The sequence below is a fragment of the Pipra filicauda genome, unplaced genomic scaffold, assembly GCF_003945595.2.
Source record: "Pipra filicauda isolate LSUMZ 115617 unplaced genomic scaffold, ASM394559v2 scaffold10_size6260569_pilon, whole genome shotgun sequence".
In the NCBI taxonomy this organism is placed as follows: domain Eukaryota; kingdom Metazoa; phylum Chordata; class Aves; order Passeriformes; family Pipridae; genus Pipra; species Pipra filicauda.
Genome location: NW_024103541.1, coordinates 390,385 through 407,660, shown reverse-complemented (window position 1 = coordinate 407,660; position 17,276 = coordinate 390,385). Strand labels below are relative to the sequence as shown.

At 46.3% G+C, this 17,276-nt stretch overlaps 1 protein-coding gene across 1 annotated transcript in view; it reads right to left on the bottom strand.

Annotated features, from left to right (window-relative positions):
- Nucleotides 1-16,951, bottom strand: part of MRAS (muscle RAS oncogene homolog) — a 38,720-nt gene extending 21,769 nt beyond the window's left edge. Inside the window, 3 exon segments of the mRNA XM_027725637.2 lie at nucleotides 14,226-14,307; nucleotides 16,609-16,654; nucleotides 16,657-16,951. Coding sequence (XP_027581438.1) covers nucleotides 14,226-14,307; nucleotides 16,609-16,654; nucleotides 16,657-16,747 — 219 coding nt within the window. The 5' untranslated portion in view covers nucleotides 16,748-16,951.
- Between the last annotated feature and the right edge of the window lie 325 nt (nucleotides 16,952-17,276).

The following is a 17,276-nucleotide window of genomic DNA, read 5'->3' as shown; positions in this document are numbered from 1 at the left end:
AAGACGCTGGCTCCCTGACTGAGAAGCCCAGCACGACACTGATTTACGGTCTCCATGGCAACATGCAACACAAATTGCTTAATTCTGTTATGAAACCTCCAGAAAAAGCTACAGCAGGGTCTGTGTGGGAACTACCAGCTCCCTCCTCCTCTGCTGCAGCTCTCCAAAGCAGACAACTTCAGGGAGCCCATGAACACTTCAGCAATAGGCTGAGATTTAGCACATACTAATATGTAAGTATGTATGCTGACCAGTTCCATCAGCCCATGGCCAAGGGAATTTTCCTATCATCAGCTTGCTTTGGTTCATGGCTCTTCACACATACCCTGCCAGAGTTCTGCATACCTGAGGACACCAACCTCACCTGAGGCTGAGGAAGACTATCAGCCACCTACGGTTGCAATTAATAACTCTTCCTCTAGCCACAGCTCACTCGATTACACGCTTTTACCCAGGCACTTTGTAAGCATTAGCAGCTCCATGCAATGCCTCCAGGGCTGAAACTCTGCATGATCTGAACACTTCCCTCTCTGTTCCTCTTGCAGACTGCTGGCTAGAGCCACACAACCACCATGACACACCCACAGACGCTCGCCAGGTACCAAAATAGTTCAGCCCAATGTGTTGTAGGCAACCCCTTGGGCTGGGAGCTACTGAGAATCCTTGAAACACAGGACATGCCCTTTTAGAAGGCAGCTGCCTCCCTTGAGTCATGCTGATCAGGACTGAATGAACTTCAGGAATTTCTCCCTCAAGTAGGCATTGACCGTGTCCCAAGCCTTCAAGATCCAAAGGACTTGTAGGTGTATGAACAACCACTGACAATTATTATTAAATAAGGATTATTAACTCTTAGCCAGGTTTCCTCCAGTCTGTCAGATTTCCTTCCTGGTCCATGCCTTAAAAAGGACACACTGAGCAAAAGCTGGACTCTCTGCCAGTCTTCAGTGGGAAGTCTGCATGGAAGAGACCTGTCACGTGGGGAGCCAGAGTCTGACGCCCTTTGTAGTTGTGGCATTAAGTTTTTCAACTTAATTGAAAATGTGAAATTTCAACTTTCTGAGGTTTTCTAATAAGAAGGATCCTGACAGGTGAGAGTACTCTCAACTCCCATCAGCTTCCAGGAGATCTGATGGAGCCCAGCACCTGGTAAGACCTGCACAGGAAATTACAGGCATTTCCTTTTGAAGCAGTGATCAAAGCACTATCAGATTGCTACTAAAAAGGAGGGGGAAAAAAGCCATAAACCAACTGTTGCTTAAAAATAAAATCCTCTACCCAGCAAAGAGCTGCAATCAGTTGGGTTTTGAATTTGGGGGATGTAGCTGTGGGTCCTGGAAGCGGCCTCACGAATTCTCCTCTGGGCAAAAAGATGCTGTATCCCAAGGGCTGGGTTCCCTAAGCTCCTCACTGGCATCCTGTGCCAGCCAGACCTTTTCTCCTTTTCAACCTAAAATTGCATCACCTCCCCCATCACACAGATGCTGCTCAGATTTACTGTAAGAGAAAGCAAACACACCGGGGGAGTAATGAAGCACTTGAGATTCACACAAAAGGCAGCTAAAGGCAGTAGCTGCCTGATGAACACTTGGTGGTTATTTCAGGAAACACAGAATTATAGCCTGAACAAATAATAATAATAAAAGCCACGTCACTGGAAATTGCTTAGGTGGTAGGCGGCCCCCCATCTCCTTCCACTGCAAATCCCTAAGCCATGTAAGAAGGAGCACTTGCTGTAGCACTGAGCAGCAGCTTTCCCGAGGCCAGGCTGGGTTTAGGGACTCATTCATTTTTACTTGGAAGCATGTGCTTGTCAGTGTCCCCATCTGTATGTAAATGCAGCACAGCACGAGTCAATCTTATTGACAAATGTAATCTAAAACGAACTCTGCTTTCCTCTCACAGCTCCTCCTACACCTCCCACAACAACTACATTAATCTTCAGCCTGTTTCTCTTGCTGATGCAGTGCCCTTTTCAAAATACGTAAGAAGATTCCTGTCACTCTGACAAGCCAACAGTCAGATTCAGAAGCCAGATTATTTTTTTTTCATTATTAAAAACAACACTTCAGTCAGATTTGGGTCATTTGTCGTTACAGCACTGCCGATAGCAGTTCTGTAAGAGAATCCAGATATGCAACCAGAAAGCAGCTATGCAAGATCCATTCCTGTATCTCTAAGACCTCAAATAAAATTGTATGGTTGCCAGTTTAGGGGTGTCCACTGGAGGCTGATCCAAGTCTTTTGCCAAGGTACAAAATGAGAATATCCTTGCAAAGTAACTGGGGCCTGAGAAAGTGGATAGCTCAGCTACTTTTACTTCCATCACTTCTCGTGTGTTTAAATCCACCATGCTTTCCTTACTCATTTATTTCCAAAGCTCTCAGGAGACGTTAGGGGATGACAGATTCCTGTATTACTCTTGCAAATTCTTCATTAGTGAGGCCAGGAATGCCTCTCCTGTGTTATCATGGAACCGATGAAGCTGACCTAAACATACTGTAGCAAAAAATCAGATAGCCAAGATGTTCCCCTGCCCTACCCAGCCACAGATAACACAGCAAGAACAAATTTACAGTGGAGGAAGCAGCTTCAAATTTCAATAGCTGCCCTTCCTGCTCACACAATCCCTGGAAATGGGCAGCTTCCCTCCTACACATCCCAGCCTGCTGACACGCCAATAAAAAGACCCCAAATTCACTGCCCTGGATGGTTTTTCTGCTCTTACATGGCTCAGTAAGGTTTCTGAACCAACAGACCAAGTGTTCCAGCAATGCTCTGTGTGCAGCCCAAATGTTCTGCTACCTGCATGCAGCCCTGACACTGGTGATGCAGCCAGATGTGCATGGCACAGCCAGATGTGCAGCCTTCCCAGAACAGCCCTCCCAGCCCCATCCAGCTTCACCTTGGGCAGGTGGAAGTGGTCCAGGCAATGAATTCATGTACCCCAGCACAGAGCTGCGAGAGGATTCTAAGTACCACCAAGAACTACCCAGCATGGACTGTCCTCTTAGCTCCACCCTGCCTTGCTCACCACAGCCCCACTTCCCTCTGCCAAAACAAGGGGTCCATCCACCTCTCCGTCCAGCTCCTGGATGGCTTGTTGCACTGCAATCTTATGGGCACTGTGCTGTCTGCACATAGGGCAGGCATGGCTGAGCCAATGCACAGACTTCATGGCACCTATGGATGTTTTGGAGATGGTTAACAGATAGAAAGGGTACAGGGCCATCTCATTCCAGTCACCCTCCTGCAAATCAATCAATGTATTTGGCTCCAAGTTTGTCTTCCAGTCAGGTTCAATTCGGTATTTAATGCTTTTTACATCTCCAGTGTTGCTACCGGATGTCCTTCAGGATATAAATGGCTTTTTAAAGACTCCTTTCCCTCCTGGCAAACACACTTTGCATCTCTTAGACAGCTACAAAGAGCTGAAGACTGTAAAGTTCTGTGGTAATAGCATTTTCATGAGGGAATGGGTGAATCCTGTCAAGTCCCAGCAGCAGATGGAAGAAGGTGAGGAGAATGGGGATCTCCAGGCCATTTTCAAAAATCTGTCCTCCACCTGCAAATCTTCTCTAAAACTTGACTCATGATTGTGTCCTTCCTAGGCAAAAAGACTGTTACTGTCCATATCCTATGGAAAAAAACAGACACATTGCCTGTTCACTCTTTGTATTGCAGTGTTCCCTGAAATTATCTGTGAGTTGTGGGGCAACACTGATGTTTCTGCAACACTTCTACACCCCAGGTCACAGGGCAGGCTTGTAGGGCTCTCTGTAAATTTTCCCAGGTTCCTGGGTTGAGGACAGTCCTCTTGGTTCCCCCCACGACCCATCTAATACTCATTTACAGGTAAAGAAGAGCACAGAGTATGCTAGTCTGTAATGCCAGAGCTTTAGTACAGCTTCACCAGCATGGACTTCAGAAGATGAAGGAATAGCCCTTTCCTAAGCTTACCCAAATAGGCACTTGGCCTATTTTACTCAAAATTGAATGAATCTAAATCCGAGAACTGCATGGAAGGCTATTCAAGGCATTTCCCAGGTCCATGTCATTACTCTGTCACTTGGAAGACTCCAAGATCTCATCACTGGCCCAGGACCCATAACAGTAATTTTTTCCAGGCTCGTTACAGTGTCTGCCAAGAGCATAAGCCTCTTATTTACGTCCAGCATGCTGGGGAGTTGACTCTGTACTTGGCAAATCTAACAGCCTTGTCTCAAAGGGGAGTGTGGGCAGAATTTGGGGCTGGGTACTGGGATGAAGAGTAGGGTGAGGGGTGGCTATGCCCTCTGCCCTACACGTGGTGTGCACGGTTTTGTGCAGCCACAGCATCCCAGTGAACCTGCCTGAGGACAGGGTGCACTGCCAGCATCCCAGTCATATACCAGGCCAGCCCTGGTGCCTCTTCTCAGCCCTTCTCTTTGGCAAACTCCTCGGCTGTCAGTTCTCTCCCTGCTCTCTGCCAGCCTGGACAAGGCCTTACAGTGGCAAACACATACCTTGACACTCAGACCAGTGGGCAACTGGCCAAACCACCCTTGAGGAACAAAGTTTACCCTTGCATGACTCAAGTCCTCCATCCTGTCAAGTGCATTCACTCTGCCAGCACTGGAGAGAAGCATCTCACAAGGAAACCCCTTTAGAAAAGAGGTATTGGGGTCCCAGCTGGTGTTGCTCAGCACCTGCACTTTGCTGTTGAATGCCCAAGTTTCTTCTCAGGTGTCATGAGTGGATGAATCCATAGAGAAGCACTTGAAAAATCAACACATCTTTGAAAGGACCCTACAGGTCAGTTGACCCAACTTCAGACCTCTGTGCCTGCCCCTCACCCTCCAGTTTCAGCACAGACCTGCATCAGGATACCCTAAGCCTGGTTCTTTCTATGCTCAGCCTAAACTCTCTGCCTCGACTTTTTAAGTCATTCAACTTGCAGCCGTGTGGGAGGGTATATATGTACATTCATTAACACTTCCATTATGCCCTGTGGTTTGGCAGGTGGTGCTGCATTATGGATTTAAACAGTGCCAGCAAGTGAGTCTACAGCACTTCACTGGATTAGCATGCTATGGGAAATCATACCTCAGAAGTGTTCTGCACTCTAGTGAAGCACCTCCAATGAATGAGGCAACAGCAGGGCTCCAACAACCACTACCTCTGTGCAATCACATCAGAAAGTCACTCACAACTCCAGGGAAAGATAAACTCCCTCAAAACCCACATTACCATTTGGTGGGGGGAAAAAAAAAAGGAAAAAAAAAAGCAACAGCAGACTCTCTTGCAAGTTAAAAGAAAAGAGAGAGGCATACCCTCCACTGTCACTACCATAAAGCATCTTTCACATACACCAAACAACAACATCTTCTGCTTTTGCCCTATAAACTGCATCTAGCATTCACATGGGAGAAACACACCACACATGGTTATACCCATTTCAGAGGTCAGCTTTAAAGGTACTCAGGCTCCCAGCACCTCACGCCAAAGATGATGCCTTCTGTCTTATCATCAGGCTGGCACTGACAGATTTGCAGAAACTTCAGTAAAACTCCCTGAAAGGATGCCATCCTGGAAGGATGAGGAGATGTGCTGGGCTATAGCTGACCCTCTGAGGACCTCCCTCCCCAGAGAAATGCAGACAATGAACACACCACTCAGTCTTCGCAAAGGGGAAGGTAAGGACCTTTGATGAGATGAGAGGATAAAGCACCAGTTAAACACTGCTATCACCACATTGCTCATCATTTACTCAGGCTGGACACACTAATTTTTCTTTAGCTGTGAGTGGTACTACAGTGCCACTGTCCATTGCAGCCGTACCTGCAGTGGTACAGAGCACTGGCTCCCACAACAGTACAGGGCTTGTGCTTTACCCTGGGCAATGGGAAGGGTTGATTCAGAGGAAAGATTGCACATGAACCAAATAAAGCAAAGTAACTGGACAAAGTTTCTGAGTCTAGACTGTTGAGTTAAATCAAGAGCTACCTTCAAAGGAGAATCCTTGGTCCTTGATTAGCTCTTCCAGAGCACTGCTCTGGTTTAATTACTCTGCTCTTCTGTTTGAACACACTTCCTTGTTCAGATTCTTCTAAGTTTCAATCTCCTACAGACCTTAACTGAGAAGTTCCAAAGAAATGTTTGGGTTCTGCCATGAGAGCCCAGGAAGATCCATTTTTAAATGCCATCCACCACACAGCTCTGAAGTACAGCTATCCTTCTGCAAAGTTGCAACTGAGTCAAGATATCAAGGTCTTTCCTTAAAAATAGCCAGATGCAGCATTCTGTTTCTCTAACCTTAGGGTAGATCTCATGTCATTCCTCTGCATGCCGTTATTTTTTAAACACCAAGCAAAGAGATGTTTGCCTTAGTCTTGGTAATTCAGGTAAATCTCTCATTTGCATCACAGATTACATACCAGACTCACAAAAAGACCAAGAAATTTGGATTTGGCCCTTCTTTGTACTACTGGGTTATCCACAAGGGACATGATCTCCATGTAAGAGACTTTCTCTTACGCTTCATCACCTTCAATGACACTTCAAGCATAAAATTTTAGCTGAAACATAACTATAGATATTGTTACTTTATCTTGACCTGGTGAGTTATAATACGACATGGGATGGTTTACCCCGATGGCATCTTGACATGTCTGTGCATATAAAAATATCTTTATTAAAAGCACAGATAGAAACAGCATGGATCACAGCCACTTGAAAAAAAAAAATAAAATAAAGCCCCAAAGCATTAAGGGCTGGTAAGGGACAAGATTACTTTCATCCTGCCACAGCATGTTTCAATTTAACCACTGCATCTCTCAGCACTTTTGGTTCATATTCTTTTACCACACAGAGACACAAGTTTGGTATACGCCCAGCCTTAGGAAGGGGAAATGGTATTTTGGGTCACCAGTTCCACCCACAGTGTCCACCCACCCCTCCAATCAACAAGGCTTTTGAAGTGCACCAGTCCCAAACAGAAGCCAGAATGCATTAGCCTGGGGTCAGGAGGGCTTGGGGAGCTGGAGTGCTCCTGAGGTTGGGAGATGTTTTAGGAGTTTGTTGGGGCCAAGAGGCTTTGTCAGCAAGTCCCTCATCCCCTGCTGCCCGTGAGGGCCCCCTGCAGTTCTGCCCCAACCATGGACACTGGCAGGCACTTTCCTCAGCTCTTTCATCACTGCCTTGAAGGTGACACCTCCATTCACTGCCAGAGTTCAGCAGTCCTTCACTGCTATGGCTGAGGTGACTCCTCTTTGTCCCTTCCCACCTCTCAGCTAGGCCAGTCCACCTCTTCACGAGTCTTTCCAAGCCCACATGAACTGCAACTACTGTTACTTTGTTCTATTCGCTTTTACCCCAAACCAGAGGAGGCAATCTGACCTCCAAACCATCCAACTGCTCCCAGTGTTTTGTGCAGCAAAAGGATTTATTTTCATGCTGTACAAAACCAAACATTTTTTCGATGCAGGATATGCCCAAAAATGCAATTTTTCTCCTTTGCTTTGAGAGCCTAGCATTTATTTCCATATTCTTGTGAGATTGGTATGTAAACAACAGGGAGAGACTTGCTGTGCTCAGGAGACCTTAAAATGAGAGTCCTATTTCTCTGTCCTCCTGGATCCAGTAAGTCATCCTCCTGAGGTTCGAAATGTTTCTGAAACTCACAATTTAAAAGTCCAAGGAATAAAATGGGGTTGTTGGAGATCTTTCCCAACAGAAAAGTAGATTGAAACTATTGTGTTATTAAATAATTCAAATCCCAGATGCTTAATTAAACCGAATTCCTACACTGCAAAAAGAATAAGGAATTATATATTCTCTTAGCTAACTTTGCTGATTAACATGGAAGTCTTTTCATGCTCCACAGTCATTTGGTCCAAATCAAACTTTTGAAGACAGACTTAATACTTCACAGGTAAATCTCACGTAACAAAACCCTTGCTGTTCACAGGACTGAGGTGATGCAGCAGCTTGTCAGCCTCTTTGTGCTTTGTAGAGCCATTCTGCAGGATGTGCAGAGGAAGTGATGCTCAGCAGAGCATCTTAACAGAACATTCAGTATCTCTTCAGACCAGCCCAAACCTCCAGAAAAACAAATGGTCTGCTCAGTTCCTCATGCCTGTCATTTCACCTGTTTGCAGATTAGATCTGAAAGCATCCACAGCATGTGGAGGAAACAGAGAAGTCTCTCTCAAAGTGCTCTGCCCTTGAGCTACAAAATATTTTCTGAGGGAAGAGCTGCAAGCACTCATTCAAGTCCACCTCATCGCTACAGCTCATCATGATCTTTGGACTTAAATTCAGAGCCATGATCCTTCACCACCAAGGTCTCTTCAGGTGGAAGTGAAGTGCACAGGCTGGGCAATACCTGCCTTGGACAGCTATGTCAGACATAGGCAGGTGCTTTAATACTGAGATCACACACTACTTTGAGAGCTACAATGGCAGTACTTGACATTGCATTGTTGTTTCACAAAAACAATTCACAACAGCTTAGGGTTTTTCCCAGAGCACTGGGGTGTGACTCCTCCTGCTCCAAGGTTAGTTAGGGATTTTTGTCCTCATGAAACACCAGCAGCCACCAAACCAGACTCTGTCTGCAACTGCAGCTCGGCAGCAAGAACTACGGAAACAAAAGGATTCGATTCCATCAGTGATCTCCCCTTTCCCAGTTCATCACCACACAGCACAAGCTCTGTGAATATCCTTCATGACTCTTTCTGGGATTGAGCACTTGGTACTGAACAATTTCTTCCAAAGTCCTACTTGGCAAGTTTTGCACTTTGGTGGCACTAATACTTCGATACCAAGTATTACACAAGACATCAGCTACATATTTTCTGAAGATCACAATCTTTACTAAATTGCCAGCTGTCTATGCAGACCACTCATGAGCTATCTGGGTATGCTAAGTACAGATGACAGACCGATAACAGTGTCTGGATGTGTCAAGAGATTAAATTCCATCTGCATCCTGTTACTTTTTGTCATTTCATACTCTTTCAGAGTCGTTCTGTGTCCCAACAATCAACTGGCAAAGAGCCTGTATCACATCCTCTAAATGCTTTTTTGGAGTTCCCATGGCTGGAGACATGCTACAGGGGGTGTTTTCATATCTCTAAGTGGGATGGCCAGTTCAAGTAAAAAACTAGATGGGATTCTCACTAGCCAATGTCCATTAGCATCCTTTTAACTTGAGCTGGGTGGGTCTTTGTTCCAGCTGTTGTCTATCAGACTCATCATTAGGCTATGTGCTTCCAGCAATGCAAATAGCAGATCCCTATTCAAGCCCTCTTACATTTGCAAGATGAGCAAGAATTTGTTTCCACCAACCAGAGCACCCCTTACACTGAAAAACAGAACAGGTTGCAATAGCGTACCACTGAAAAGTACATCAAAGGAAGCTTAAACACGCTCATTTTCATACTGATATGACCAAGTCTTAAAAAAATCCAAATCCTAAGAAAACGACCAAAAAGAGTCCAATAAAGCTCAAGATTTCACTTTAATAATTATTTTCTGCTCACTTCAAAAACTCCTCCTTTCAATAAGTGGACAAAACAGAGGAGCTGCAGAGTCCCTTGCTGTTACCAAATCTGCGGTTTTTGGGCACATGGTGCTATCAGGGTTTGTTCACAGAGTCCATCTCCATACTCTGTTGTTGGCTCACCCAGCAGTGAAATCCTAGTTCCAGTCCTTCCTCTACCTGTGACAGGAGCTGAGCCATGCTGACACTTGGAAAGCTGAATTCACTGGCACTCTCAGATCGCTATTTCATTAAGGAATAAAACAAGCACCAACTGAATCAGTGTCAAGACATGCCATAAGTGAAAGTATCTGAACCCTGACATCCTTGTGTCCCTGGCTCTGAAAGAAAAGCTCCATCAGCTTGTGCCACAGCAGACCCCAATGTTACATCTCCTTGGGACTGTAGCTCTTGTGGAGGAGCACAAGAAGTAAGACATGCCCAGGCTCTGCCTGCTCCCACTCAGGATGCAGGTACCCATTCCTGCAGTGCTGCAGGCATGGCCCAAGAGGAGCAGTGACATCCCTTCCCTGGCTGCGACCCAAGTGTGACTTTCCAGCAGCAGCGCAGTAACCACGGGGAGGTAGTCAAGCTTCTACCCAAGCCCAGGGAATTCAACAGCACTGAGCACTCCCAAGTTTTCCAAGAAGAATATTTCACTGTACCCAACACACGGTACATGATATGGACCCCGAGCAAGGCACAGCAGGACTTACAGCTGACTTCAGAGGGCTTTACTTTGATCCGTAAATCCTCTAGACACTTCCCAAGAATGTTGCTCAACTCCCGCTGCCTTCAGCCTCACAAGAGGTAGACATAAATACTTAGCATTAGCATAGCTCCCCATGACTCATTTTTTCTCTCTTTTAAATATAGCATCCTATAAACTTGGATACATTCTGAGCCCTAAAACTCATATTGTTACTGTTCACCATGCACTCAAAACACAAAATTCCTCTTGCCAGCTTTGGACAGCTTCCTTCCTCCAAACCAAAACACTGGTGCCCCTCACAAGGCAGAGATGGAGTAGCGGTGGCTTTCCTCCCTCTGGGAGCCCAGGCAGCACAGAGACACAGCAAAGTGACAACAGAAGGCTGTGGAGCTGGGCAGAAGGCTCCATCATCGGGCCAGCCACTCATATCAACTTTATTAAGAAGAGCAGAGCTGGCTCTGGGCACAGGAAGAGCGGGGGTTTGCCCAGAGGAACATAGTTTCACTAACTGGGAAGCAGCCCGTGCCAGCATTGGGGAAGCCAGACTCACTGAAGAAGTGGGGATGGCGGCAACATCTCTAGCTGGGAGATGCTCCCCATTCCTCATCTTCCTCCAGACGTACATTATCTTCCTCCTTCCATCACCAGGCTTGAGCTTTCTTCCTTAGAAAAGCCCAAGTCCACACTGTCTAGCCAAACAAATGCCCCCTTGGTGTCTCAGAAGCACCAAGGAAGAACCTGAGGGGAAATACATGGACCAGAGCTTGTTCGTTTCCATGGGAATTGAGACCCTGTTTTAGCACCCTCCTGCCTGTCCTGCTGCAGACTTTCCTGTGTGATCAACCCTGTGTGCTGTGTTTAGCTTTAGTGAATACTTCAGTTCCCCAGCTGTACAAGTGAGATAAATCGCAGGTCCCTATCTCACAGGTATGTTGCAAAATAAATGTTTTGCATTACAAGTGTTACAGGAATGCTTTAAAAATTTCACAAGTATCAAGACTAATCCATCACTGCTCAAAAAGAACCCTAGGATTAACAGCAAATTGAAGCCTTACCTATACAAACAGAGCATGCAAGACTGTTTTCTTAGTTTATCTGTTTCTTCTGATAACCATGTTTGCCCCGGTTCCAGTCACAAGTTGTTTGAATTCAGTGCACCAAATCCTCTCTGGAGAAACGTATGTTTTGTTACAGCGATAGCTGAGACATCAGTCATCCTCTCAGCTGTCCTAAAGACATAGCTGAAAATGCATGCTCATATCCATCCTGCTGTCAGATGACTGAAAAGTACATTTTTACCTCCTGGACCTCTCTATTAAGATTATCCAAGAGACTCTACTTACCACAGTATTTTTCTGATTGTTTCTTCAACATTCTTATTTAATATCTGAAATGAGTTGAGTGGCAGAGCTGCTACTCTCATTCTGGAAACTGGTATTTTTAAAGACAAGATAAACAGAAGCCTTTTCTTAAAACTTTCAGGAGTATGTGTAGCTTAAAAAGCTGATTCTTGTTTAAAATGATGACTAAGACTCTTAGGAATCTAACTCCCAAAGTCACACAGGTAGTTTTGAATATGTTACCCTTTTAGAGTAATTATGCCATCAAAGTTCCAGTCAAAAGCTGATGAGCGTTACTAATATATGCCGGTGAGAGAGCCTGTACATGAAAGACCTTCTTGGTTTATTTCCACTATAGTAAGTCAGAAAGCACACCAAGACTTATTTTCACATACAAGAGTAATAGACCTGACTGCAGGAGACACTTAACCAGGTTAGACCACAGCTCAAGGAGTAGATTTACTGTAAACTGGCGGCAAGCTGATGCAGTTGTACCTGTTTTCACTGGAGGTGATGGAAACTTGGAGCAGCTGTTTGGTCTTCAGTGGACTAACACCACTCACTACATAAACCAGTTTGGCCCATCACCTGAATCCTTACAAGTCACCATTCAGATACAAAATAGTCCCCAGGAAGTCGTCAGTGACATTCATGTCTAGACCAAGAACCAGGAAGACACAGTCAAGAGAAGCGATGAAGATACAATACGCCATTTTTACCACCCCACATAAAGTTATATATTTGGTACAACATTCTTTCCAGAAGCAGACCTTCTTAAAGAGAAGGCAGGACAGGCATTATGTTACCTGGGAGAAGGGGGAAGGAGTGTCATCAACTTCTCAAGCTGCTCTATAAGTACAAGCAAGTAGTTCAAGATTTTAATCTTGAGCCTATCAATGGCAAACAAATTCTGAGGCAAATGAGATTTAGCTAAAAGTTAATAAAAGGTTATGGAAGAACTGAGCATTTCTGCTGGTCAGTTCTGGCCAGAAGAGAAGAAAGAAGGGGAATCCCATCCCAGCGTGTCCCAGATACTTAGATGCCTTCTGAAGTACCTCAGCATTTGCTATATTTATGCCCCCAACACACCCCACAAAGAACTAACTTCTACTAACTCATATTAGAAAGAAGAAAAGTAGATTCTGTGAGAGGCAGATTCATTGGTATCTATAAGAGTTGCTGACCTTAGCCTACCCACCTCAGGCCAGTCTGTGACAGAGAAGGTACTTGGGGGCAGGTTTCCCATCTCTTCAGCTAGCTCCAGCAATTGAACTGGTCTCTCAGATGAAACCCATATGCCTGAGCAACACTAAGCATCACTTACTGAAAAACTAGTGTCTGAAGCAGTAAAATTGCAGGAGAGTAAGTACCACAAGTAGTATAAGTACAGCAAACTACTAATAAATATTAACTTCTCCCACCCCTGCCCCTACCTCTTCCCTCAATCATTATTTCAGGAGACATATTTTTGTACAATTATTTCATCATCTAAGAACAGGTGGCCAGTCTGCCATATCTCTAGGCAAGGTTTCCATACATATTACTCCTCCATTGACATTTTCTCACATAGACACATGCATGGATCAGCAATTGCTCCACTACGTTCTCAAACAGAGAATGAGAGTGTTATAAATCCCAAAAGAATGCGAATGCCAAAAAAATCTGAAGTAACAGCTGTTCATTTCTCCCCTGTTCAGGAAGAGCCAGTTGTGGCTTATTGCAGATGTTATTGAAGTTGACGGACTTGCTCTAGATTTACTTTGGATACAAATACTCAGGATGTGACCCACTGGAGCGCTGGAACTTTGTTTCCCCATGGAGAAAAATACAGCCAGGGACATTGAAGTAGAAGAGGAAGGTTATTCTCCCCTCCCCAGTAAGTATCTTCTGTCAAATACCTCTGTAAACAACAACAGGAGAAAGAAGCAGCAACTCCACCAAGGAGTGGGCTAACATTCCTCACATCTGACAGTCCCACGCTCATTCTGTTTTCACTGGGACCAAATCCTCCCAATCCTTCATTAAACTTGAGTGCCTTATACACCAAGAATAATATCACTGATCTTTAAAAGGTCACTTTCAAGGGACATTTCCATATCCATATCTTTTAGCACCACTTCTCTTCCTCAGCCTTGTCTTGGAAGCCTGAAAATTAATTCCCTGTTTTTCATATAGAATCTGTCCCCTCAACCCTGATCTACTTATTTACGACAGTAAAAGCTTATGCAAACACCACCACCACCACCATACAAAAACACTCCCCTTTTCATTCCTGTGGATTCATGTTAATATTCTCCACCTCCAGAGTCTGAAGTACTCTCTGCACTGAGGGCTGCACATTCCCAGGCTGAGGTGCAATCCCTCCTGCCTCCACTTTTGCAGGTAAGAGAGGTAAAGGGATGAGTAGTCATGGAGAAGTTACAATGCTGAGGCAAAAGCAGCTACACAAGGTGTAGGGGCACTGCACCCCAGCAGAGGCCCCACTGTAAAGGCTGAGTGAGTCTGAAGTGAGGAGCCACCAGAGTGACAGTGTGGCTGAAGCAGTGACAACCAAACCAGGTAAAACCAAATTATTAAGACTGGTCCAGCTGAAGTCTGGAGCCTAAAACTTTCATAGGGCAGAGTGATTCATCTTAATGAACTGACTCACCTGGAGCCAGCAGGTCAGTAGGGATGCCAGGGTTGGCAGCTGTGGGTAGAGGTTCTTGGCTTGAATCCAGCCACAAAAAATATTTCCCATCCAAAGAAGGAAGATAAAAATGAAAGGGCAGAAATGAATGAAGCCAAACAGCTTTCCTCAAGGAGCTGTCCAGAATTAAGAGCAGGAGGGAGCAGAGTTTCTGCCCCAGTGGTCTCAACACCACCAGGAGCACATGGTGTGATCTAAAGGGCCAGGGAGGTCTCAGGTACAGGCACTGCTTCTGTTTGCAGTTAAAGAAGAGCCCACAGAAGAAACCACAGCATAATGTCAACAATAATGAATCATCGCATCCATTTTTCCTATATGCACCTGCCCTTACGCTGCCATCGTGTACTACTTTGCCAATGACAACACACAGGACTCATCCTCCTCCTTCCAGCCCCCAAATTACATGTCTCTTGCCAGTGCCAAAAAAATGCGTGGGGAGATGGAAGGAAGTCCTCTCTAACCACCAGATGATAGAGTTTTATTCCTCCTTAGGGTTAGCCTCAGGCCCAGTTTAAGAAAAAAACACCCAATGCAACACATACAAAAAACTCCCCCCATGAAGAAGACAAGTTTAGTTTCTGTAATTCTTAGTTCCAGCTTACGGAAACACCCATCAAAAACAATAAGTAGAACTGCCTCTCACATCATTTCTGAAAACTGGTGCTAGACCAGCTCCGACCCTGGTGCAGCTGCTCTGGTTTGGGAGTCATGCTAGTGGGGTGTTTGACCCTCTGCAATCTGGGCTATGCGCTCTATCATACAGGATATCTCCTGGAATGGAGGAGCAAAATCAAAGAAAGACAAATTGATGCAGAACTATAATATGAAACCCACCTGTTTTGCTATATACACTATTACTTTTAAGGAGATGCTGTCAGCTTTATATTTTCAGACTCAAGTATATTGAAATAGATATTCTACCTCTCTTAGGCAGTCCAAGGCTATACTACAGAGAGGTGGTTTTTTTAAAGCTCTTACTTCATAATTTCCTTGCCACACCCCTTGTTCTCTCTTATCTTTCTACTAGCCTTCTTAATTTAATAGACCCTGTTCTTGCAAAGCTCTTTACAAATTCAGAGCAACAGAAAGAACCTTTCATAAAGAAAAATGACAGGTTTAGGCCTTTGAAATGCATCTCTCGCATGCAGAAAGAGCCTGAGCTAACCAGATAATTTCACAGTGAAAATTCAGAAAGCAGATCTATAGCCAGGTATGACCACAAAGTTGGTTTTCTTTTCTTAGTACCAGCTATTGCATGAACAACAGTTTCCAGATAAGACATACATAGAACATTTCCAGTCAACAGCAGCCGTTTAAGCCTGCAACCAAACTCCGAACTTAGATGACTTAAGCTACCTGAGGAGTTGGTGGCTTAGATTTTCATATTTCTGTAACATTACTATAGAACAGTGCCAGCTGACAGTGCTGAAGGGCTGCAGTTCCCTGTGCTGGGAAAAAGCCTCACACTGGGGTTAGGACTCCACTGTGTGCTTTGCTCTTTAACAAAAGCCCAGTCCGACCTGCCAGTGTGAAGTCCCAATTTGTTGACTAACGTGAACAGTTCGACAGGGAAGCTCAGTGGAGTAGCGAAACGCAGGATGCTTGAGACTGGTCCACCCGAGGTCTAACACTTAACTTGCTCCTCAGCTTGCAGCCAGCGTGGCTGCATGTTAGTTTCTCTGTCTAGGAAGCAGCTCTTTCTACACTGTTTCTAGGGCTCTTGAGCCGTTGATTAAAACAAATCAACAAAAAAGTTACAAGTTTTCTTTCTAATCCCCAGCAATCCCAATCACAAGAACTGAAAAATCCTTGTCCTTCAACTGCGGTTCAGTTTGTTTTCTTAAAGCAGAGAGAAAAAAAAAAGTAAAGTAAAACCAGAAAAAAACAGTACCTCCTTCTCTCCTTGTTTCTTCGTAATTGAAGAAAGCATCTCTATCTTTCTTCCAAAAGTCTAGCAAACAACTCAAACACGTGAATATGGAAGCTTTCACTAAGTACTCAGTTGTCCAAGAGCAGTTTTAATGCAAGATAAGAAACCTCGCCATACCCAGATCAGATCAGAAGACACATGGGGTAGGAAAGTAAAACATTATCGTAGCTCTGAATCCGTGGCGGGGGAGGAACACCCCTGATACAAGCAAAATCCTAACAAACCCTCAACTTACAAAAGACCTTCCATTACACAGCGTAACTCAGAGCGACTCCTCAGCGCGCACCCCCAGAAGACACGGACCCCATAGCATTCCGAGCACTGCGCCATACACTCCCTTTTCTTCCCAGCGTTCGGCAGGGAAGGGAATCCCCCCGGGGCCCGCAGCCCACCCGCCGCACGGAGCCCCCGTACCGTCCGTCCCGCGTCCGGCGCTGCTGCGAGCGGCGGCTCCGCGGCCACGGCCGGCGACAGCCCTTCCTTCGCGACACCGAGCCCTGGCCAGGGAAAGCGGCGGTGCCCGGGGCGCGCTCTTCCCGGCCCGGGGGCTCATGCCAGCGCGGGGCGCCGCATTTCGGCAGGAATCGCTGTGGGGAGAGGAGAGGAGAAGAGGCGAGGGGGAAGCCCCGCCGCGGTCACCGCCGGGTGTCACGGCGGTCCCGCCCCTCCCGCGGGCTTGTCACGCGTGGAGCGCCGCGAGTGCCCCGGCGCTGTCCCGCACCCCGCGGGGCACGGGCGGAACGAACCGCGGGTTATTGTTCGCCTGGCCGTGTCCCCCCCGCGCCGCTCACAGAACAGAACAGAACAGCACAGCCCCGCACCGAGCCCGCTCCCCGCCCGCTCACCCGGGCTGCGGGACGCGCCCTCAGCGCCCGCCCCTGCCCGCCGAGAGGCGCCCGCGGCCGGGCAGCGCCGCCGGCCCCCACCCGCTCTCGCCCCGGCGGCCGCAGCAGCGCAGCCCGCGCCGGCCATCCCTTATATCGCCGCGGCGGCTGCTATAAATAGCCCGGCCCCGCCGCCGGGGGCCGGGCCGGGTGCCGCCGGAGGGGGTTTCGCGGCGGTGCGGGGACCCGCCATCACCT